Source organism: Scardinius erythrophthalmus (assembly GCF_964197995.2).
Source record: "Scardinius erythrophthalmus genome assembly, chromosome: 16".
Classification (NCBI taxonomy): Eukaryota; Metazoa; Chordata; class Actinopteri; order Cypriniformes; family Leuciscidae; genus Scardinius; species Scardinius erythrophthalmus.
The window spans coordinates 36573233-36599153 of NC_138236.1; the positions used below are offsets into that span (position 1 = coordinate 36573233).

The 25921-nt window shown below is 37.2% G+C and overlaps 2 protein-coding genes across 3 annotated transcripts in view; one reads left to right on the forward strand and one right to left on the reverse strand.

Annotated features, from left to right (window-relative positions):
* Positions 1-1555: 1555 nt before the first annotated feature.
* On the reverse strand, positions 1556-16265 carry preb (prolactin regulatory element binding). The gene is made up of 10 exons (XM_081388555.1): positions 16070-16265; positions 12845-13006; positions 11793-11988; positions 8133-8374; positions 7977-8057; positions 7718-7845; positions 5452-5625; positions 5284-5356; positions 4124-4283; positions 1556-2387 (listed from the first exon to the last, which is right to left on the reverse strand). The coding sequence occupies exons 2-10, from the start codon at positions 12977-12979 to the stop codon at positions 2293-2295; spliced, it is 1284 nt and encodes a 427-aa protein (XP_081244681.1). The 5' UTR covers positions 12980-13006; positions 16070-16265; the 3' UTR covers positions 1556-2292.
* A 3005-nt stretch (positions 16266-19270) lies between these two features.
* The window catches only part of adcy3a (adenylate cyclase 3a), a 44814-nt gene continuing 38163 nt past the window's right edge, over positions 19271-25921 (forward strand). The window contains exons 1-2 of one of the 2 annotated variants that reach the window (XM_081387891.1): positions 19271-21044; positions 25156-25305. In XM_081387891.1, coding sequence (XP_081244017.1) covers positions 20370-21044; positions 25156-25305 — 825 coding nt within the window. In that variant the 5' untranslated portion in view covers positions 19271-20369. The remainder of the gene's footprint in view (positions 21045-25155; positions 25306-25921) is intronic. The other variant, XM_081387892.1, reaches the window with a different exon arrangement.

Here is a 25921-nt window from a genome sequence, read left to right on the forward strand (position 1 = left end):
AAACTTTTTAAGTTAATTTGCTTTGTTTTGTTTACCTCAAAAGTAAAGCTATTTTCAATTTCTTCAGGTTCAGGATAGGTTCAGTAAAAGGTTAAAATAAACCCCATTTCAGGCTGCTATTAGTATAATAAAAATGGTGTCAAATTAGCTTTTTTTTTTTGCTGTTTTTGACCATAGATGGTCAAGATGTTGTAAAATATAACAAATAACAATTTCCCCGGGTCAGAATTGTATGGAAAAATGTGTCCATTTGTCTCTGTGAGTTGTTTACATCAAAAGTTATGGCACTTTATATCACATTAGATTTTTCGGGTTTGGTGCAAAGGTTTAAAAATAAAGCATTTTGGACATTATTTCAGCTTGGTACCCAATTTAATTTTAAAATAGACACCTGAATGATAAAGAAATAACAGTTTGTGAAAAAAAAAAAAAATCACCCTATGCGCTTGAGAAAACGAAAATATAGTTGATCCTCTACACATTTTTGGCCATTTTTTGCTATTTTTGTCCAGAAATAGGGTCAATATGTTTTAAAATGTCAAAAATAACCATTCCATTCAATTCCTGGGGTCAGAATTGTATGGGAAAATATGTTCATTTGTCTCTGTAAGTTGTTTACTTCAAATGTTATGCCACTTTCTATATAATTTTTTTATTTTTCGGGTTCCGGTCGGGTGCAGCAAAGGGTTAAAAATGAAGCCTTTGGGACGTTATTTCAGCTTGGCACCTGGCAGATTCTGAAAATAGATACTTTAAAGATTTAAAAAAATCAGGTGGCATAAAAAAAGCCGGGGGGTGCGCGTGGACCCCTATTTCCATCTAGACTATTATTAAAAATGTGTTTAAGCATTGCATAGTTGTGCTTGGAGTCCATTGTTTTATTTGTGATAAAGCAATTAAAGCGTTAGTTCACCCAAAAATGAAAACTCTGTCAGTAATTACTCTCCTTCATGTTGTTCCAACCCCGTAAGACTTTCGTTCATCTTCAGAACACAAATTAAGATATTTTTGATGAAATCTGAGAGCTGTCTCACAAAAAAAAAAAAAAAATAACGACTTTATTCAACTCTTCATGTTCTCCTGTGTTTCTCTGAGTGAGTTCACGTAGTGTAACAGCGCAGCACTTCTGGGTTGTACGTCAGAACGTAGGCTCACTATTGGCCGACGCTGGTCATGTGTTTGATGCTGGCCAATGGTGAGCCTCCGTTCTGACGTACAACCCAGAAGCGTTGCGCTGTTACACTACGTGAACTCACTCAGAGAAACATACAAGAAAATGAATATAGTAGTTATTTTTGTTTGTTTTTGCGCACAAAAAGTATTCTCGTCGCTTGATAAACTTAAGGTTGAGCCACTGTAGTCACTTGGACTATTTTAAACATTGCCTTTACTAACTTTTCTGGGATGGCAGATTTCGATTACATAGAAGCCTATGGAGGAGTGAGACAGCTCTCAGATTTCATCAAAAATATCTTAATGTGTGTTCGGAAGATGAACGAAAGTCTTACGGGGAACAACATGAGGGAGAGGAATTACTGACACAATTCTCATTGTTGGGTGAACTAACCCTTTAATTCTGCTGACATCATTTTTGGCCAGGTTGTCATACCAAGAAATTATGAACAAGTGCAAAATAAGAGAGAACCAACAAAATATTAGTAACTGATTATGATGTGGTCAATGTATGCTTTTTCTGTTTCTATGCAAAATAATTTTGTCAGATAAATACCTTTAGTGCTTTGTTCTTCCCTCATATTTAAAATGTTTTAAAAAATATATAATATTTTCCTCATATTTTGATGGTTTAATGGAAATTGTAGGGTCATTAAAACAAATAACTGGACAGAGCTGGCAACAGCATATGTTTTCAGATGTATATTTATATTTTTACATGGTTTTAAATATTTTTAAAAAATTCACTATTGAATTTCCCTGCATACATATATCTTTTTTTCCCTCCATTGCATTAAAAGGCATTCTTGACGCATGGTGGAGCAGGAGACGTCCTTATGAGGAAATCCAGTCCTGTTTCCAACCAGTTTTTCAATTATCCTGAATGATCAATCTCAATGATTTCTCTCAATCTTCAGGTAATGCCCAGATTCTTCATCAAGTGTGATTCATAAGAATTCAGAGGTCAAATTCACACTCCAGAGATGATACTTCAGTTAAAACATGATGCTAAACACGGTCATTCCCATTTCCATTATTATTTCCAATTAATTAGAACAATTTCATTGATCCAGGTATGTTTGAGAGTCATTTTAGCATGTGAAATGTTCCTACGCAACACTAAATGAATCCCGGGAAGAGGGCCTGCAGGAGCAGAATGATTCCGACCACCATCACACCACAGAAGAACAGCACCAGCCACAGCGGGAACGATCCTGAAAAATATAACCGCGTTATTTACACATCAACACGGCCTGATTTAACAGTGTACAAAAACAATGAGTTGTTCTAACTTATGATGATATGGAAAAAAAAGAATGCAAAGTGATTATATTAAAAACAATTAAATGTCATACAAAATTACCAATGGCTCGATCGACCAATTAAAATTGAGTATTGCTGAGAGCGGTGTAAAAATTACGAATATAATGGTCAAGTCAAGTTAGATTGTATAGTGCTTTACACACATACACTCACTGGCCACTTTATTAGGTACACCTTGCTCATACCGGGTTGGACCCACTTTTGCCATCAGAACTGCCTTAATTCTTCATGGAGTAGATTCAGCAACTGCAGGAAACATTCCTCCAGAACAAAGTCTGGTCCATATTGTCATGAGAGCTTCACACACTCGCGGCAGATTTGTCGGCTGCTCATCCATGATGTGAATCTCCAGTTCCAGGACATCCCAAAGCTGCTCTATTGCATTGAGATCTGGAGACTGTGGAGGCCGTTTGAGTCTAGAGAACTCATCGTCATGTTCAAGAAATGAGTTTGAGATGATTTGAGCTTTTGTGACCTGCATTATCATCAGAAGATGGAGATGGTCAGCAACAATACTCAGGTGTGCTGTGGCGTTTAAACGATGCTCAATTGGTACTAAGAGGCTCAAAGTGTGTCAAGAAAATATCCTCCACACCATTACATCAGCAGAAGCCTGAACCGCTGATACAAGGAAGGATGATCCATGCTTTCATGTTGTTAATGCCAAATTCTGACCCAACTGTCTAAATGTTTCAGCAGAAATCAACACTAATCAGACCAGGCAACGTTTCTCCAATCTTCTATTGTCCAGGTTTGGTGAGCTTGTGTGAATCGTAGCCTCTGTTTGCTGTTATTATCTGACGTGTGTGTCTTCTGTTGCTGGAGCTCTTCTGCGTCAAGGTTGGACGTGTTGTGTGTTCAGAGATGATCTTCTGCAGACCTCGGTTGCATCAAGAGCTTATTTGAGTTAATGTTGCCTTTCTATCAGCTGAACCAGTCTGGTATTTCTCCTCTGACCTCTGGCATCAACAAGGCATTTTCACTCACTGGATATTCTCTCTTTTTCGGACCATTCTCTGTAAACCCTAGAGATGGTTGTGTGTGAAAATCCCCGTAGATCAGCAGTTTCTGAAATACTCAGACCAGCCCGTCTGGCACCAACAACCATGACACATTTAAAGTCACTTAAATCATCTTTCTTCCACATTCTGATGATTAGTTTGAACTTCACCAGTTCGTCTTGATCATGTCTACATGCATAAATGCATTGAGTTGCAGTCATGTGACTGGCTGATTAGATATTTGTGTTAACGAGCAGCTGGACGGGTGTACCTTATAAAGTGGCCGGTCTAGTTTTAAAGAAGCTTTACAAAAAATCACAATGTTAATGTTTATAACATCTTAATATCTTCATGCCTTTTAGTTGCATTTAACAGATCAGAGCTGGGAAATAATATAGTTTACATTCTGTGACAATACAAGCAATCGAGCAGGTGAGATTTACTATATATATCACCTTACATGAGTATACTGTATTAATGCGTATAAAGCTGGACATCCTTATATACGCAACTTTATCTAAAGAGCTGGGCGATAACAGCAAGGTCTCTCGTACCATGTTGCTTAATTACCATCTGATTCATGCAGTTCGTTTGTGCAACTTTAAGTCCAATCATGCCATACTTACTCCGGTTGGACAGCGCATGCATCTGACAGCGGCTGTCGACAGCTACGCTCAACATCACCACTTCATTATCGCCCTTTATGGCTTTACTTTTAGGAGCGTCAGGTAAGAACGCCAGGTCTGTGACAACAATGCCATGAGATTCCTGGATGTAGTATAATTTCTGGAGGGAGAATCAGAAGAGAAGGTCAGCACTAATATACTGGCTCTGCTTCAAGACCCAGTGAGCTGCCTTGTTGTCTACTGTGTAAATAGGCAGCGAACTACTAAGTCAGCATCCTAACTGAGGGGTAACCTCATATGAGCTGAAATTATTTCAATAGGCAACAGCTTTGTGCATCATACTAAAAGTGCTAAGATACTCGGGATATAATTATACACAAATATTGAGTAAAACAGTCCATTTATTATTAGATTAAGAAATAGAATTTTTATCTACACTACTGTTCAAATGATTTTTTTTTAAAGAAATGTAATACTTTATAATGTTGTTAAATATTTCTATTTCAAATAAATAATAAATAAATGCAGGTCTTTTGAAATTTCTATTCATCAAAGAATCCTGATCAGTTATCATTCAGATACTATTATAGTTTTTTTTTACTACCTAGTTTTTATTTTTATATTTTCTGTTTTCATTTTAGTTAGTTTTAGTAATTTTATTGTGTTTTTGTCATTTGTCATGTGTTCTGTTATTGTCAGTTGTTTGTTAAATATGTCTATATAGTTTTTATCACTTTTAGATTTAGTTATTTTAATACATCAAGTTAAACTACATACAAATGAGAAATGCTGCCTTGTCGCCTAGCTGAAAAAAAAAAATAATAATAATAATAATTGTTTATTTATTTTTTAAGGTTTTAGTTAACCTGTAGATAACCTGATCCTGATAAATATGCATCACACAAAAATATGAAGCAACACAACTGTTTTCAACTGATAATAATCAGTAATGTTTCTTGAACATCAAATCATCATATTCTACAGTCATCAAGTTTGAATAATACTTAAGAATGTTATTGTTTTTACTGTATTTAAAGAACAGCATAATCATGCCTATATTGTCTTAAAATGCTGCCTATGAAAGCAGCTGAACAGGTTCAGGAACACAGTGAATGTCTGTAAGTGATTGGTGAAACAGCCCATGATTCTGCTGTTTGTACCTGCAGGGAAAACGCTATATAGATGCCCACAGAACCCGTCACAGTTCCAAGACCAAGAAATGTTCCCGAGTCACTGAGGAGGAATAACACACGACACAACCATGAAATACATGACAATTCACCATAACACTGATCACTGCATAAGAGATACAGAGATATTCCCTCTACCTCACTGCAAGACAAGATATAACTTCATTTCCACAAGGCTTCGTGAGCAGCGGCAGGAAAGCGCGACCGTCCCATTTGGTGATGTAGCATTGTGGGGGTTTGCGCTCCCGTTTGTGAGGGATTTGGATTGTATAGAGTCTTAAAGCATCTTTCTGGTCCTCTACTTTTGCAAACCTGTTTTTAAGCAAGTGAGCAAAAACACAATGACAAAACATCAGTTCATCTGACAGCTTCTTGTTTGTTACTAGCCGGCCCTTTCCACGAATAGGGTACACTTTGATGATGTCCAATTACTTTTTTCAACAGCACTAGTGACTTGTGATGTCCAGTTTGCGAACAAATCGTTCTTTTAAACTAATTATTTTTAGTGAACTGGTTGAACCAGTTCACTAGCTCGAAATGAAGCGCCTGAAACAGTCCGTGGCTGAGTTACTCAATCAAAACTCACTTTCAGACATGCCTGACAGTCACTCTGACTCGAAATGAGCCACTATCCAGGAGTATATGTGATCTAGGGCTGCCACTAATGAATATGTTTGTAATTGGGTAATCGGTATACTATTTTGACGATTAATCGAGTAACCTGACTTTTTTGGGGGGGGGGGGGGGGGTAATGAAAATAGACCTAAGCCTTTAAAATGACTTAAAATACATATATAATAACAATGAGGCAATAGTATTTTATTCAAATAAAGTGTCAAAAGCAAGTAATCATATGGTTTTATAGATCAACAACACTGTTAAAATTCGCAATATACACAATAATCTTGTGTACATTATGTATTATAATAATTGCCTGCAGAGGGCACACCCGCTGGTGATCGTTGTTGTTACACATACAAGAACAAATCCTTGTTTAATATTGGCTAGACAACATTTAATTCAAATGTTTCATATTTGGCCACTTCTTTAAGATAGAAATGCTTCAGCCACTGTCATTTTTTGAACAGGAATATGTGGGCATGCAAACTCAGTGAGGATTTACATTTTTTTTTTTTAATTGCGGTGAAGAATAGTTTGCATGTTTCGAAACATTGGCGTAGGTGAAACTGCATTCCCAGATGAACGCTATAAGCTATATACAGATACATACACACACACACACACACACACACACACACGCATATATATACACTACCGTTCAAAAGTTTGGGGTCAGTAAGATTTTTTTATATTTTTTAAAGAATTCTCTTCTGCTCACCAAGGCTGCATTTATTTGATAAAAAAACAGTAATATTGTGAAATATGACAATTTAAAATGATTGTTTTCTATTTTAATATATTTTAAAGTGTAATTTATTCCTGTGATCAAAGCTGAATTTTCAGCATCATTACTCCAGTCTTCAGAGTCACATGATCCTTCAGAAATCACTCTAATATGATGATTTGATGCTCAAGAAACATTCATTATTATTATCAATGTTGAAAACAGCTGTGTACACATTTTTTTAAAATTCTTTGATGAATAGAAAGTTCAAAAAAACAGCATTTATTTAAAATAGAATATTTTCTAACATTATAAATGTCTTTACTGTAACTTTTGATCAGTTTAACTCATCCTTGATGAATAAAAGTATTGAAAAAATAAAATTAAAATTCTTACTGACCCCAAACTTTTGACCAGTAGTGTTTAATGTTACAAAAGCTTTAGATTTCAGATAAATGCTGTTCTTTTGAACTTTCTATTCATCATAGCATCATGAAATAAAAATGTAAATAACTGTTTTCAACACTGATAATAATCATAAATGATTTGTGAAGGATCATGTGACACTGAAGACTGGAGTAATGATGCTGAAAATTCAGCTTTGATCACAGGAATAAATTACACTTAATTATATATTCACATAGAAAACAGCTGTTTTAAATTGGAATAATATTTCACAATATTACTGTTTTTGTTTGTATTTTTAATCAAATAAATGCAGCCTTGGTGAGCAGAAGATAATTCTTTTAAAAACATTAAAAATCTTACTGACCCCAAACTTTTGAACGGTAGAGTATATATATAAAAAAATTAAATTGTCTGAATTAATAATAGCAGTATGCTATAGTTTTCCGGTTACTCGACACGGTGAAATTGCAATCAAGGATTTTTAAAAATAGATTACTCAGACTGAATCGAGGAATCGTGACAGCCCTAGATCATATGATGCCGGTTTTTGCCAAGTCATTCAGCACTCCAGTTAGTCCAAAATGACTCAAGCCCTATTTTTTAGCCCTATTCATGTAAAGTGGCATCTGTCAGGAAGTGTGCACAACTCGCCTGCATGCATTGTAGCGGTAAGTCTTCTCTGTGATCTGAGGCATGCTTTCATGCCAACACAAACCCACGGCCAGCTGATCGCCGCTCCACACGCTGCACGCGAAATCACGGCCAACTGTTACAATGTGCTACATTAAGAAAGAGAACATAATAATTGGACAAACCATGTGAAACAGCCAACATCAGCACAATATTCACAACAGAGAAGCAGTTCTTAGTTGCTTTAATAAAAATCTTGACTGAACAACACACAAGCTACCTTTTTATCATGACTGATGTCTATATCCTCCAGTTCATCATTGTGAGCTTTGAAGTTAAACTTCTCTTTCAAAGAGGGGAACTGCAGAGAGAGGAAACGAGTTGAGACAAGGACAGTGCTTGGGAAGAGAGCGCACAGACTGATGGGAAAGCTCACCTCCCACACCCTGACGAAGCCGTCGGCCCCTCCGCTCAGCAGAAGCGTGAGGTCAGCACTGAAGCGCACACACTTCACGCAGGGGTCCTGTGGGCTGAGGTCTCCCTGAACCACAGCAACATCCTCCACTGAGACCTGAGGAGAGTCCTGCTTCATCTGGGGCGCGTCTCCTCCTCCTCCTCCTCCATCTGCGTTCTGGCCTTTCCCGCCTCTCTTCCTCGCTGCACCTTTATCTCCCGCCCCTGTTAACAAGTGCAATGGTAAAGGATTTTCTTTTTATATATTAGATACATGAAAATGGGTATACATGACTATGAACCATTTTCACATACTGTGATGATGTGTTTCCACTGTTGGATAGGTACAATGTTTTTTTACAGTACCTATCCAAAAAAAAAAAAATGTTTTTGAAAGAAGTCTCTTCTGCTCACCAAGGCTGCATTTTTTTAATCAAAATACTGTAAATACTGTAAAAACTGTAATATTGTGAAATATTATTACAATTTTAAATAACTGTTTTTTGTGTAAACTGTAATTTATTCCTGTGATCAAAGCTGAATATTCAGCATCATTACTCCAGTCTTCAGTGTCACATGATCCTTCAGAAATCACTCTAATATGATGATTTGCTGCTCAAGAAACATCCATTATTATTATCAATGTTGAAAACAGCTGTGCTGCTTCATATTTTTTGTGGAAACAATGATACTATTCAAACATTTGTGGTAAGATTTTAAAAAAGAGAGAAATTAATACTTTTACTCATCAAGTATGCATTAAATAGGGTTAGAAATGCTGTTTATTGAACTTTACTTTGTACAGTAGAGGGCACAGCTCAATCACATTGCTGTCTGATCGATTGCTCCTGTCTGCCTCGCTGCCTGCTGTGAGTGTGTTTGTTTGATTCGGTGCGATAAGCTCCGTCTTAGCCATATATTTCTTTGTTTTGAACCATCATTTTACTACCATTTCTAGTTGTTTATACTACTACATTTTACCCAACATCTCAGATTAACCTGACATCGCTAGCTTTTGTTATTAGTACTGCTAGCACAAAACGCTAGTAATTCGCTAGCCTGTGTTAACGCGCCACCCGTGCGCTCAGCTATTTTATTTATTTATTTTTCTCTCGCGCGTCCGCGCCTTTGAGTTCATAAAAAGCTCAGGTGAGTAAGAATCACTCAACAAACACGGTGAGTAATGTCTTGTCCTGTTATTGTCACTTGCACTTCATGTCACATGTTTAGTATAGGCTTCTCTGTCGACAATATAGGATTTATATGTGATAAATGTAAGGAGACAGTTAGGTTGACAGAGAAGATTTCAGAATTAGAAACACGCATCCAAACTTTAATTGAGGATAGTAAGAGTGCTAGTGCTTTAGATGTTTTGGATGCGCATAGAATAGTGACCACTTTACATGAGTCGGTTCTGGCTATAAATATAGATATAGGGATATAAAAAATATACATATATCTGGATATGAAAAATTGGATGACTTGTAATTTCCTACTTCTAAATTCTGAAAAAACAGAGTTTCTAATTATTGGACAAAAAACTTCCTCACGTAATAACCTAGAATACTGTCTAACACTCGATGGCTGCTCTGTTAAGTCTTCGTCGTCGGTTAGGAACCTGGGTGTGCTCTTTGATACCAATCTTTCATTTGAAAGTCACGTGTCTAGTATCTGTAAAACTGCATTTTTCCATCTTAAAAATATATCTAAATTACGCCATATGCTCTCATTGACAAATGCGGAACAATTAGTTCATGCGTTCATGACCTCAAGGCTAGATTATTGTAATGCTCTACTAGGTGGTTGCCCTGCACGCTTAATAAACAAACTACAGCTGGTTCAAAACGCAGCAGCTCGAGTTCTTACCAGAACCAGGAAGTATGACCATATTAGCCCAGTTCTGTCAAAACTGCATTGGCTCCCTATTAAACATCGCATAAATTTTAAAATATTGCTGATTACTTACAAAGCACTGAATGGTTTAGCTCCGCAGTACTTGAGCGAGCTCTTAACGCATTATAGTCCATCACGTCTATTACGATCTCAAAATTCCGGCCAGTTGATTATACCTAGAATATCAAAATCCACTGCTGGCGGTAGATCCTTCTCCTATTTAGCACCAAAACTCTGGAACAGTCTTCCTACCATTGTCCGGGAAGCAGACACACTCTGTCAGTTCAAAGCCAGATTAAAGACACATCTCTTTGACCTAGCTTTCACATAATACATTATAGACTTCTATAATTTAATGTTATGCTGCATAGATTAGGTCAGCCGGAACCGGGAACACTTCCCAAAAATCCTGATGTACTCGTTACATCATGAGAAGAATGGCATCTACGCTAATTTTAGTGTCTGTGTTTATCCCAAGGTTTTTCCTGCAGCCTGCCGGATCCAGGCCGTATCCATATCTGACGAAGGACCTTCGCCTGGACCGATGACAACGCAGTGCTGAAGTGCCAACTAGTCTCTCCCTATGGAGGATCCCACTACCACTCTACAGATAAGGCGTTGTCGGGAAAATTCGTCTCGCGGTCCTACCCCAAAGCAACAAATAAAATAAAATTCCTTATCAAAATTTATAAGGAAAGACAAGTATTTTGTTTAGGCTTGGCTTGTAGGGAATTCCAAACCTGCGTATATTCTAACGCACATAACTATAGAACCCATTCTAAATGCGCATGTGAACGCCATCAGCGTTTCTCACAGGTTCGCGTTTAAAGTCTGTGTAGAGAGAATGGTGTCGTCTTAGCGGCCCCTAATTTAATAACAAATGATCATTGCGACGGAACCAAATCAATTAAAACTAACTTTAGATGGAAATAACTTAACTCTGCTGTAAAGCAGAAACCATCTCTGTTACCTTAAATTATACGCTTATCTCTGTGAAGCTGCTTTGAGACAATCTACATTGTTAAAAGCGCTATATAAATGATGACTTGACTTCACTTTCATCAAAAAATCACCATTTCCACAACATTTTTAATGTTAACTGTTTTCAACATTGATATTAATAATAAGTTGAGCAGCAAATCTTCATATTAGAATGATTTCTGAAGGATCATGTGACACTGAAGACTGGATTAATGGAATAAATTACATTTTGAATGTATTGAATTAGAAAACAGTTTTTTTTTATTGTCATAATATTTCACAATATTATGGTTTCCTGTGTTTTAATTAAATTAATTGCATCCTTGGTGAGCAGAAGAGACCTTTAAAAACGTTAAAAAACAAATGTTTTCAAAATTTTGACAGGTACTGTATATGTTCATTAAAAAAAAGTACATTTATAACAATATACTTTGTGTTTTATTGCTTTGACATTAAAATACGGAAGCTGTGTTACTCGGATACACGCCACAATAGGGAGGAAAAGTCGATCATCTTAACGCTGCGGTGTGTGTTTGATGGATTGGCAAATTTGTCTCTTTCTCTCTTCTGACTACCGTAATCAAGCTCTACATCCTTTATTCCCTCTTTTAGAAAGTCATAATGCTACTGTGGATTTCTTGTGATATTGGGCCAAATGGGAACGAAACAATTACATTTGTTGTAGTTTCGACTATGACGACTTCCGAGAATCCCTGAGTGTGAAAAGGGTCCATTAACTCATCAATGTTTTGCTCTGGCCTCTACTGACCATCTTTGGCTGCAGGTTTCTGAGCCGGTTTGGCCGGATGATGACTGAACTTCATCAGGCTACAGCTGCCATCCTGTCCCGCTGCGATCACATCTCCACCCAGACACATGTTCATGGTGGCTCGCGTGTCAGTTTCGTGAGTGTGCAGCAAGGTGGCGCTGTGCACACCACCGACCAGCTCCAGACTCAGGAAGTGCTACAATGAAATGGCAACATTAAACACCAACAATCCAAACAGTGGAGCTTCTTAATAAATGAGCATTATGAATATTTGAAGCCAAACAAGACCATTTTTCCCTAAAAAGAAATCAATAAAACAACCTAATTCTACTTTGTACCCTTATAATAATACCTTATATATCCTTAGGGCTTATCCTTTAAACAAACAACAAAATAAACTAAATAAATTAAGTTTTCATGTGTTTTGTTGGGTATCATATTTGATATTATACCTGGCTTTTATGGCTGATATAGTATAATGTAAAAGAATAAGGAAAACACATCTGAAACTATGCAAAAAATATGTAATTTGGTTCAGATGCTGATATTTATATGACCAAAAATTAAGATGAAATTCTGATGCTTTTAATGTAAATCAATGAGATCTTCATAAAAGTATACAGCGAATACTTATCATAAATATCAGTTGTCACTCTAATATGTCTTAGTAAGATGATATTTAAACGTTTTATGATCAAAGCTCTGTAGTTTCAAACATATAATGCAATGCAACGCAATACAGTGATGATTGAGAGATGAACAAATAAACCTTCCTCAAAAGCCTGATGGATCATATTTGATACTCACATTTGAACATGATTTTTATAAAAAAAGAAAAGAAAAAGATGTAAGGATAATCAAGTAAACCTAAGTTGCTTTAGTCCATGACCACAAGCAGAAGGGGGACGTTTATATAATTATATAATTACATAATTATAATTAGCCTTTTACTTGTTAAAAAAAAAGTATAAACTATCAATCAGACGATTGAATGCTGTATGTTTTTTAGGAACGTTTGATGATCATGTTTATGGGTTTGTTAAAGACAGTACCACTCCATTCTTGATGCCGGTCTTGGACGCGCCTCCTCCTCCAGCTGTGATGATCAGTCCCGTCTTCGGGTCGATGTTGACAGTATAGAGAGGGAAGGGGGCTCTGTACAGCTCAGGAGCTCTGCGTTTACCCATGATGCTCTGTGATCTCTGGACTCTCGTCTGAAAGTAAATTACTGATCGTTACACAAGCAAATCTGCTGTGATAGAGTTGTGCAGAACCGCAGAGGATTGATGATCCTTCATTCCTGCATCGCACTGTCATGTTCTCATCATACATCTCTTGATACAGCGGGGGAAATAAGTATTGAACACGTCATCATTTTTATCAGTAAATATATTTCCAAAGGTGCTATTGACATGAAATTTTCACCAGATGTTGGTAACAACCCAAGTAAGCCATACATACAAAGAAACAAACAAAAATAAGTTCAGAAATTAAGTTATGTGTAATAATGTGAAATGACACAGGGAAAAAGTATTGAACACATGAAGAAAGGGAGGCGCAAAAAGGCATGGAAAGCCAAGACAACTGCTGAAAACTTACAGTAATTAAAAAGCAATCCAGCCCTCTGTCTGTGGAAATTAATAACAGCTGGTTCAGCCCCAAATGATGGCCTACAAAAAGGTCTCATTGCCAAGGTGTCACACAAGACACATCTCATGATGGGTAATTTCTGAACTTATTTTTGTTTGTTTCTTTGTATGTATGGCTTACAATAGCACCTTTGGAAATATATTTACTGAGAAAAATGATGACGTGTTCAATACTTATTTCCCCCGCCCCGCTGTATACTAAGTGGATAAACTATTAAACACATTTTCAACAGATGATATCATATTAGTAAGTTTTAATAATCACACAGCCAAAATTAAGTGAACATAAGTGTGGTTTGAGTTAATGCTATTGGCATTTTAACAGGGAATTTTTCACTTCTTTTTTCTCTAATCAAAATGTTTCAAACAAAACATTTTGATTGGTATTGTTTTAATTAGACACGCACCGATACAATTTTTTTTATTGTTGATTAAATTGATAAATTTGACATTACATTGTTTGGACTTGGTGCTGGAAACCCAATGAACAGAACAATAGTGACACCAGAATAAAAATATTCATGATTCTGAAGCTGAAAATACTTTTAGACAAATATGTTAGATATATTTATAATAATATAGGCCATAATACATTTAGCATTATCAGGACCCATAAATATCCCCCATTGCATTATTATACATTATATTCAACATTATATATAGTAGTTTATTGTAGTACTGACACTAAAACTGACAACTTGAATTTTTTCTCACACAGTAATTTTTGTTTTGAGTGAATCATACAAGCTCTTTGCGATTACTAGATGGGAGGTGCTACAAATAATGTTTGGTGTCGGGAAACACAGCGAACCTGGCCAGGGTCAAATACAGCCTGCTTTTATTGAGCTATATTTAACTGTTAATGTGTTATTGTCCTAAATTCAACACGAGAAAGATTTGCTTCACACACTGTATGAGTTACCCTGGAAATCCAGAGTTCTCACGAGAGCACAAGTTGAATTTGCTCAGCGAGTTACTCTGGTGTCGAGTAATGATGCTCATTAAATATGCCCCTCGATCTGAGCTGCACCAATCACATCGGGTTATCTGATATAGGCGGGCCAGAGGCGATATGACGACAGCGCTGTGACGTCGAAGTCATTAGTACACATTGCAAGATGGCTGTGAATGAACACCAGTTGTTTGAAACGGCTTTGGCCGCTACAATGAACAAGTTAGACTTGGCTTTTTCTCTAAAACAGGAACAGAAGACGCCGCTCGAATCCTTCCTTTGCAAGAAGGACGTTTTTACTGTTTTGCAGACCGGATACGGTAAGAGTCTAATCCAGTTAGCTCCGCTGGTAGCAGGGGTTTATTGTTGAGATTTTCAAACGCACGCTTGGTGCCGCCCCTCGAGCCGGCCGAGTTTCATTAGTCGATGCCAGACCATTAATCTTTCAGATTCAGATCTGGATTTCCAGGCTAAGTATGAGTTGCAGTCTTAACACATTATTCCACCCCCTTTTGACTGACAGGATATAATCGGCCCTGATCATCGGCTATTTATAAAAACTACTTTATTTTATCGGCCGATAGCGATTATTGGTCGATACATCGGTGCATCTCCAGTCTTAATTGGTATCAGTATTCATCAATATCCCTGTCCATACTCTTTCTGAAAGGAGTGTGTATAAGCATTTGTTTCTGAGATGATAACTGGACTTCACTCACATGCTACATACTGTAATGTGACATTAATGTCATCGTGATACTAATGTTTGAAAAAATTTGTTTTTGTTTTAATTACATTTCTAAGAATAGTAGCAATTTTAGTGTATAAGCTACAGCACCGTTTTCAGAAAATACAAAGTGCGCTATTCTGATCATAACCTTAATCTGTATAATATCCCTTCAACAAACAAAGCCGGTTCAATAAAATGATATTTCAGGAAGGTGGGAAAACAAAACATCATTAGATTAGCAATGGATTTAATGAATTTCGTAAGGTTTTGTTATAAGATGGCATGTCTCAGTCTAAAAATATTCCATTATGTTTGATAAAAGTTCAGAAATTAGTCTCAAATTTCAAAAGACATTTAAGAATATTAATATTAATGAGCTAAGATGATTGTTCTTGGCCTACTTCAGCTCTGTCCATCCTGCTAGGAATCCAGTTATTGTTTCTGCTCATGGGTAAATTATACAATTTTATTTCTAAACTTGATCAGAACTTTTTCTGAATGTATAGTGTATCATTTTATAGACACATGTCCTTCCATTACAACACATTTTTGATAGCCTATATATTAGTTTAACGTTACAGAGTTAAAGGTAGTCCACAACAGTAATGAACATATCTTAGAGTTCATAGATGTTATTTAACAGTATAATCTCTGAGTTTTCATTCACTCACTCACTCCAGCACCTTCATCTGCTCTTAATCTCTCTCATTTTGCCAGTCACATTTCCTGTCAACAAGACACGTTACATCCTATACGGTTATTTTTTTACAGTCCATGGTTTGAACCAACACTAGAGAGCCAGTTTCAGCTTTTAAACTCTTCCTCTCTGTTTTATATCTGTGTGTTTGTTGTCTTTGTTCGCTCTCTCTCTCTCTCTCTCTCTCTCGGCTCGAGCCGCCTCGCGGATGTCAGTTAAAGCTGTCAGTGTTGGTGTAGGTCACCGCACCTGAGTCTGCCAACGCACTCCAGTCTCTTACTACAGTCACTCCCGTGTTTAGTGGACATGCCACTGTCTTTTCCCACTGGATCTCTCACAACATTTGTCAAAGAACCACCATCTACTTCCTCGGGTTCCCTAGATACACGTCAGCACAGCGTCACATCCTGCGCGCGGTGTCAGTGTCACACGCACGCGCGACCGTAATACATGTAGTAATAATGCAACCGGAAGTCAGAATGGGGGAAACTCGTTTGAAATGTTTTGCAGGGTTGTTGAATGTAAGCTAAACAGCCCTGCACAGATTACAGAAATTGAGTGTTATAACAATTACACAAAATTAAATTAATTAATTGTTTTAATTCAATTACATAGCTACTTAAGTAAATTATGAATATAAAGAAAGAGAACAAAAAAAAAATGTGTTTGTAGCATAAAGCAGTGTTATATGCAAATGAAAGGAACATAACAATGAGCCAGGTACCATACATTCTGTGTTATCTTAGTTGTCTTTTGGCAATTGTAGCATTTATTTACCTTGGTAAAGAATTAAAATTTTTAAATACATTTTGAAGAAGGGTCGCTTCATCAGCAAGTATTTGATAATATTGTTTGTTGTAATATTTTATGGTTACACTTTTTTTACCTAAGCTATTAATTTCTATTTATTATTTGGGTTATATATATTTGTGTGTGTGTGTGTGTGTGTGTGTGTGTGTGTGTGTGTGTGTGTGTGTGTGTGTGTGTGTGTGTGTGTGTGTGTGTGTGTGTGTGTGTGTGGTAATAATACACACACATTTATATTTACACAAACTTTTATGTCAGATGCGATTATTCAATTTGATAACACAAATATTTCAGCTATATATATATATATATTCAGAAGTACTTTCAAAACCGATGATACTACAGTGGACATATGCTTTATTTATGTATTTATTTATTCATTTATACATACATATATACATAGATACTTATTCTTTAATTTCTCCTGCTTTGTCCCATTTTCAGAGTTACTCCTCAGGCTTTAATTCAACCATCCACTGTAAAAAGTTAAACACTGATTTGTGGAAGTGAGTTTCATTGCCATCTTCCTTTTCATAGCAGAGAGGAAAACACAATGGTGTTCTGAGAAGCCATGGCTCAGCAATCAACATTTAAGAAACGTTATTTACAACAACCCAGAAGCACAGTGTCAGAGACTCTATTAACCCCCTGATCTCCCTCCGAGCAAGCGCTTCACAATGCAGTAAACAAAGAGCTTTTAACATGGACTGAACAATGCGAGTGCTGCAGAAGAGACAATGACTAAACAAGGTGCTAAAAGGTCAGTTTCTTCACTCTGCTTTTCCCTGAAGCTTTAAAGTCCCAAACTTCCACATGTATAATGAAGTATTCCATAATTGTTCCCCTATGAACCTCTGAGGCAAAGCGAATTTAATAATTACCATGCTCCCTGTCTCCCTCGGGTTCTCACTGCGTACTTAGCAACAAGAGCCTGGGAATATATATTAATCACAGCAAACAGTGTTGAGGTGCACAGCAGTGACTCCTGCGCGTTCAGGATGTTCTCCACAGAAACTCATGTGATGTCACATTCACGCTTGAGTAGGTGATGTGATGCATCTGTCAGGCATGATGTGGTGCTGATGCCTTCTGTACGCTTTCTAAAGCTCAGCTGCCTGACTATTGATCACTTGTTCAATACTGAGTTTCAGTGGAATAATCAATACGAGCCCGAGGTGATGTCAGTGGTGTCAGACAGTCAACGTCAGTTTTACCAGTAGCTAAAACGTCATTTTATGTAATGCTATTGATAAACGTTAAAGCAACCTTTCTTGAACATGTATGGCCCTGTTCAACTGCGAAATACTGGCCCACAGCTGTCCAAACACACATACATTTAGCCCTCACTGCGGTAAAGCAACTTCCCTGTGTGTGTGTGTGTGTGTGTGTGTGAGAGAGAGAGAGAGAGAGATAGAGAGAGATCTGGGTATTTATATATTTAATTAAAAACCTTATTATGTGACTTTATGTTACTTCATATCGTCTCACTCCAAACCAGGCTTATAGTTGACTAAAACTAAAACCATAAACCATAAACATTTTTGTTACTTGAAAATAAAATAAATGTTAACTGAAATAAATAATAATAAAAAAGATATAGACGTACTTAAAAGAAAACAATAACAAAAAATGACTATAACCAACTAAAAGTCAAATGAAAACAGAAAATACAATAAAACTCATTCAAAATAAAAAATAAACATACTATAATAATATCTCAGTTTCAATTCAATATGAACTTGTGTTTTACATTTGAATCCTTTAGCAGTATATTTGTATTATTTACATTTTGTTTACGCTGAGAGTGTTTACAGGTTTGTAAATAATCGCCTAAATGTAAGAAGCCCTAAACAAAGGATTTAGCCTATTTATTTATTTTTCGTTTTGAATTTAGGCTATAGATTCATAGAAATTTGTTTGATTCATGAGGTTTGTAACAAGATGGGCTGAATAATTTTATCTGTTGACACAGTCTGGCCAGTGGCCAATCCTACTATAGAGAAGGTCACGCTCATGAATATTAAACAGGATGCGTGTTTGGACACTTACAAAGATACGTCAGCACAATCAAATGAATATTCTCATTGCAAGCCGCCGCCATAGTACGATAGAGAAGTCTGATTCATTTCAGCGAATCGGTTCGCTCCGAAGGATCGATTTAGAGAATCGATTCAATCGAGTCATCGCTGAAAAGCGTTCCCAAAAGTATTGTGCGGCATTTTACGTCCTTATTTATTTTGTATAAGCATATGCATTTTAAGTTGCTTATAACTATGTTTCCCATGACATAGCCTACATTCTGCTTTCAACATGTCATCTACGTCTTACTCCTTTCCTTCCTTAAATTGATACATTTACATTTTGCTAAATTCGATTACGAATTTTAGATGACTAAGTTGTCATTCTTCAACATTCTTAAAGATGTCTTCTTTGGAGTTCAACAGATGAAAGAAACTCATACGGGTTTGGAACAACATGATGCCAACATTTTCATTTTTGGGTAAACTATATCCCTTTATTTCATTTTGAGGTAAACTATCCCTTTAACTCAAACTTTCTCCATTAGAATGATTCGCTAAAGCTTAGAGAATCGGTTCATATGAATCATTAATAAGAACCGGCTCAAAACAACGGTTCCTCCACGAATCGGACATGATGTTCGCTTGCATTTAGAAAGTGAGGACGACTGATTCTCCCCGTATTTATACACAGACTTAATGAAAACTGCCAGGTCTGGTGTATCAGGGCAGGAGAACTGAAGACTGTGCCAATATCTTCTGTTTTCATCCTTCAAACGGAGAGTCGGATGATTATTGATGACTTTTGGTGGGGGGAAAAGCCTTCGAATCAAGCATACGGTGATTTTCCTGCGTTTTACGGGTGATTTTGTGATTGATCTGTGCCACATTTTACATCTTCGAAGGACTGTGTTATGTTATGTGGATATGTTACGGATAAAGGCAGCGCTGCAAGATAAATAAATCCACGTTTTCATCACTGAACATCTGCGAAAATCCCGTTTTGCACGTCTTGTGGTGATTTCACTGGTGAAAATTTCAGGATATGTACCATTTCTTAGCATAACAGAAGACAGCAGCGGCGTATGGTGAAATGCATTTCCATATTTCGGAAGCGCAACATGTATTTCCTGCGTGAATCCTGATAATGCACAGGAAGAGGAGAAATGCATTATAATAACAGACTGTATCTGGCCACGATACGCACTCCGATCACGATCACGTCTGTTCTGTCCATTTAAGCTTTTTTTTAATTCTCCTTATCACAGGGTGTCATGACGATCTGGGGCGAAACATCTCGTTCAATGGTCGTATCTCTTCCTTCCTGATGTTCTTCATCCATGCGAGGATTCACCATGGAAACCCACAGTGAGCGCTGGTGGACACCGAGACTGGATCCTGGATTGGGAACAGAGAGTCTCATGGATGTGTAAACGGCTTCCTTTTTTTGTCGCCAACTTGCTGGGGCCTGTCTTTGCAGACATCAGGAAAAACAAAAGGCGTGTAGCTTCTCGAAGTGCCAAAGCGCCAATGCCACGGACATGCATGCAAGATCTAAACATGCGCCATGACAATCAGGTGGCGACTTCGGATCTGATCTCAGGATTGGACGTTTCCCGACCCGTTTCAAGCGACCCAAGCACAATGTTCTTAGAGCGCCGGTTGCATTAAAACCCAAAAAGAGTACTAGTTTTCATAGCGTTTTTCACAATCCAACGCCCAGAATGCCTCGAAACCGGGCTTTCTCGGAGCCGGAGTATTCTGCGGAGTATTCGGCGGACTGTTCGGTGACCCTGCCCTCTGACCCGGGACAGGCCGTGGGACGCACACACGAGGTGACCGTACGCAGCTCCGGCTGCTGCCTGTGTCTCCCGCGGTTCATGCGTTTAACTTTCGCTCCAGAGTCTCTGGAGAACCTCTACCAGACGTATTTCCGGCGGCAGCGGCACGAGACCCTGCTGGTGCTGGTGGTGTTCGCGGCCCTGTTCGACTGCTACGTCATCGTGATGTGCACCGTGCTTTACTCCAGCGACAAGCTGGCGTCTGTGGTCGTGGCGTCGGTGGGACTGCTAGCAGACGTGCTCTTGTACGTGTTGTGCCGGTTCGGTCTTCTCCCCGACCGCGTGACCCGCCGCCTGGTGCCCTACGCCTTATGGGTGCTCATAGCGGCCCAGATCTTCTGTTACCTCGGACTGAACTTTGCCCGCTTCCATCAGCCCAGTGATACTGTAGGCTGGCAGGCTTTCTTTAGCTTCTCCTTCTTTCTGACGCTGCCGCTGAGACTGACCCCTATAGTTCTGATCACGTCTGTGTCCTGTGGCGTACACACACTGGTCCTCGGTGTCACCATTGCCCAGCAGCAGCAAGAGGACATTCAGGGAGCGGCTCTCGGAAGACAGGTGAGAAAAATGATGGAGAGGAGGAGCGAGAGATGGCCGGAGTCACTCTTAAAATTAAAGGTTCTTTATTGGAATCGATGGTTCCTGGATGAAGAACCTTTAACATCCATGAAATCTTTCCATTCCACCAAAGATTCTTTAAAAATAAAGGGTTCAAAAGGAGGTTTTCACAGTGATGCTGTAGAAGAACCATTTTTGGTTACCCAAATAACCTTTGAGTCAACAGTACAATTTAAAGAACCATTTTTTTTAAACAAAAGTCCACAAAGTCTCTAAAAAAAAACGTTTTCCACTATACTTAATAAAGGTTCGACACCAAAAATACTTTTTTTGGGGGATCGACGGTTCCGCGAAGAACCTTTAACATCCAAGGAATCTTTCCATTCCACGAAAAGACTCTTTATACTCTCTTAAAAAGGAGGCTTTCACAGCGATGCCTATAGAAGAACCTTTTTTGGTTCCCCAAAGAACCTTTGAGTCAACAGTACAATTTAAAGAAGTCCACAAAGTGTCTAAAAAACCTTTTTCCACCACACTTAATAAAGTTTCGACACCATCCATGGAATTTTTTCTTTTAAGAAATTCTTTGTGGGCACCACAATTGTTCCTCTACACTCTCAAAAGATTTTATTGGGATCGATGGTTCCACGAAGAACCTTTAACATCCATGGAATCTTTCCATTCCACCAAAGATTCTTTAAAAATAAAGGGTTCAAAAGGAGGTTTTCACAGTGATGCCGTAGAAGAACCATGGTTGGTTCCCCAAAGAACCTTTGAGTCAACAGTACAATTTAAAGAACCATTAAAAAAAATAAAAAAAATTCCACAAAGTCTCTAAAAAAACATTTTCCACTATACTTTTTTTTGGGATCAGTGGTTCCGCGAAGAACCTTTAACATCCAAGGAATCTTTCCATTCTGCAAAAGACTCTTTATACTCTCTTAAAAAGGAGGTTTTCACAGTGATGCTATAAAATAACCTTTGAGAGTCAACAGTACAATTTAAAGAACCTTTTTTTAAAGTGTGAAGTCCACAAAGTCTCTAAAACCCCTTTTTCCACTACACTTAATAAAGTTTCAACACCATCCATGGATTTTTTCCATTTAAGAAATATTCGCTGAAAGGTTGTTTGTGGGCGCCACAGTTGTTCTTCTACACTCTTAAAAATAATTTTTTCTTGGGATCAGTGTACCTTTCAGTGAACAGAACCATTTTTTTTTCTTAGTGTGAAGTCCACAAAGATTCTAAATAACCTTTTTCCTCTACTACACTAAGTAAAGTTCCTTTACTGGCATTGATACCTTTAACATCTATGGAGTTCTTTTCCTTTTAAGAAATATTCACTGAAAGGTTCTTTGTGGGACCTGAAATTTTTTTTTCTACACTAAAAAAAAAAAAATACATCAATGGTTCCATGAAGAGCCTTTAACATCCAGGAATCTTTTCATTCCACAAAATGTTCTTTATATTGGTAGAAGGGACACTTTATTTTAAGGTGATATACGTTACTACATGTACTTATTATAGTAAGAACAGTAAATTAAGCATAATTACAAGTAACTAACCCCAACCATAACTCTATAGTAAGTACATGTAGTTACTCAGTACTTATTTGAGTAAGTACAATGTAACTACTGTACATCACCTTAAAATAAAGTGTAACCAAAAAAAGTTCTTTAGATTTTTAAAATGTTCTTCACACTAAGAAAAACATGCGTTCGCTGAACGATTCTTTGGGAAACCCAAAATGGTTCTTCTATGGCATCGCTGTGAAAACCCCCGTCGGGAACCTTTATTTTGAAGAGCGTAGATGAAGCACAGCTCCTTCTGAGGATTCTGATCAAAGTCTGATTCATCTGGTGTTAAAACCTGGGAAAGTCAAAGACTCAGTGTCAGTGACAACAGTGTTTATCAAACACATGCATTTTAGTATATTTATATATATATAACTTGTACTTACTAAATAACAAAAATTTTCTCTGAGTTACAAATCCACCTGCCAATGTTTGTTTAAAGACGTGCTAGTTCATAGATAGGATAAGGTCCCATAATGTTAACTAACATTAAGTAAAAAAGAGCAATTCATTTGTTATAGCATTTATTCATCTTTGTTAATGTCGAATGACACATACAACTTCTCATTCCTGTTAGCTTTGGTCATAATATTAACAATATTAACTTATGATTTTAATAATGTATTAGTAAATGTTGAAATTAACTAAAATTATCAAATGCTTTAGAAGTATTATTCATTGTTAGTTCATGTTAACTAATGTAGTTAATAATGTTAACAAATTGGAACCTTATTGTAAAGTGTTACAGATATTAAAACAGATTTGATCAAATTTAGGATTTAATGCATAATACTAATTTCTCGATAGAATAGTTTTTGTCTTTTATGGTACTAATTATTTAAGAAATGGTTCCTACATTACAATTTGAAATGTGTTACATTTTGTTTACTAAAATAGATTGTTTAGATGATACGTGAAGCATCACTGAATTAAAGATTCACAATTATATTGAATTCAATTTTTACTTTATAAATCATCGGATCTCACATGCGAAAATCCCCATGTAGTAGCTACTGTACCATACACTCATAAAAAAGGTTCTTTATTGAGATTGATTGAAACTTCCCATTCCACAAAAGATTCGTTATAGTAGAAAATGATTGTTTAGAATTTAGATTATTAAAATGTTCGTCACAATGAGGAAAAACCTGGTTCTTTTAAGAACTGATCACTGAAAGGCTCTTTAATTTCATAAATTCAATTTTTTTTTCAATTTCAAAACACACTTTGTTTGTCCCCAAGGGGCAGTTAACGAGGCCACGTAGAGTCACGTAAAAAATATACGTAAAAACATCATGCATTAAATAAATAACACAAAATACATATTAGGGAACCAAAAATGGTTCTTCTATGGCTGCGAAAACCCCTTTATGAATCTTTTACTTTTATTTTTTAACCGGCGACCTAGAGATGAAGTAGATATACATGTATATATATACATTTAGATAAGTTTAGTTAGCTGGAGAAAAAACTGGACTTCTTTTCATTGTAATATATTATTTAAATTGTAAAGCGTTTAAACATCATCATGGTGGCATGTTGTACTGCCCTACATTTATCTTGTCATAAACATAATAATTTTACAAAGCCAAAACATCTGGTCTTTAATTTTTTATGCAATATAATAATAGAATTTAGATTTTTGGATGAAATATGACATGCTTTCATGAGATTCAGGTGATGCATCATAAATATGTTTGTGATTGTTGTACTTGATATGAGCGTGGTGTGATGCTGTCAGCCTGTGGCACTGCAGTCGTAAGATGGTCGAAGGGCCAGAAGGGCCGGCAGGTGTCCGGTCGAGATGCTGAGCTCTTCTTACTCAGCAAGACTGCACCCCCGAGAGACGTAACACGGAAAGCAGTTTATTAGAATACATTACAGAGCAAAAACATGAAGATCAACGCGTCATAGTGGCATTATTGTGCAGTGCAGGTCCTTCTGTAATAGACTGAATCTCACAAAATGTCTGGGTCATTTCACCCTAAAATCAAAACTAAAAAATAATGCATATTTTGGGACATCGTGTGTTTGTTTGTTTTTTTCTGTGTGTGTGTGTGTTACTGGAAAATTATATTGCTATTTTACATTTTAAAATATTTATACATCATGGTAGTTTTTAACTGTAATTAACTTAGTTTTTGACAGTAATTTCAATCGCTTTGTTTATTGTTTTCATGCCAATTATTTATGTTTTCTAAATCATATAAACTGGCAGTCAGTATTTGGAATAACTGCTGTCAACATTGATAATAATCATAAATGTTTCTTGAGCATCAAATCATCATATTAGAATGATTTCTGAAGGATCATGTGACACTGAAGAGTAATGATGCTGAAAATTCAGCTTTTTCATATTACAGTAGAAAACAGTTACGTATTTTATCTTCAGACTATCACAAAAAAACGTAATTATTCCAAACGTTTGGCCATATACGTAAATATATAGCTTATATAATACAGCTTAGACTCTAAGTCAAGAAGGGTTGTGTAAGAGCACTGGATGCGTGTCATGATTGTGCTCTTCTGTCTTGCAGCTGCTGGCCAACATTGTGATCTACTTATGTGCCATCACAGTGGGCGTCATGTCGTATTACATGGCCGACCGCAAACACCGCAAGGCCTTTCTGGAGGCCCGGCAGTCGCTGGAGGTGAAGCTCAACCTGGAGGAGCAAAGTCAGCAGCAGGTGAGAGAGAAACAGCACAAAGCCGAGATGAGCGTGGGAATGTTCTTGTGCTGAGCAAGAGATGCTCATCTGATGAGCTCAGCAGCATTTCCTGTTTTGCTTATTTGCAACAGCACAAATTCAGGTTTATTTCAATTAATCATGCAGCCCTATTCCTGGTCTTATGATTCGGTCTCGTTTGCAAAAGTTCGGAGATATTTCACAAGGATAAAGGTATTGTGTCTGTAGTGTAGCGGTGTATGAAGGTTCTTCACACCAAGCAGCTTTGTGTTGGTCAGTGCAGCGAATGTGCACGAGAAACTTGAACTGTTACAGAGTCGTATCACGGCGATGCCTCGGGGTGGACTGGAGTCAGAGCAAAGCCACTCGTTGTGATCAGTTGTGAAACATGTTTGGGACTGAAATCCCCTACTGTGAGTGGACATGTTAACAGGTTGCCATCTGGTGTATCGGTTCCTGGTCAAGGAACATATTTGACCAATACATTTTCTTATTTTTTTGTGTGTGTTTTTCCACCTCAAGTTTCATCTGCATTTCCTTCAGCTTTGAACGTATATGTAGGTTTGTCGCTATTTTTGAAGCAATCAAAATAAGGTTTTAGTCCATGTCTGTTTAG

Bases quoted from the DNA above. Each gene is read 5' to 3' on its own strand.
- preb (XM_081388555.1), bottom strand. From the start codon at position 12,979: ATGGGTAAACGCAGAGCTCCTGAGCTGTACAGAGCCCCCTTCCCTCTC. The intron at 8,375-11,792 runs GTCAGTAGAGGC...ACTTGTTAACAG, and splicing joins GAAACCTGCAGCCAAAGATG to GGGCGGGAGATAAAGGTGCA. The intron at 4,284-5,283 runs GTACAAACAGCA...TTCTCCCTCCAG, and splicing joins ATATAGCGTTTTCCCTGCAG to AAATTATACTACATCCAGGA.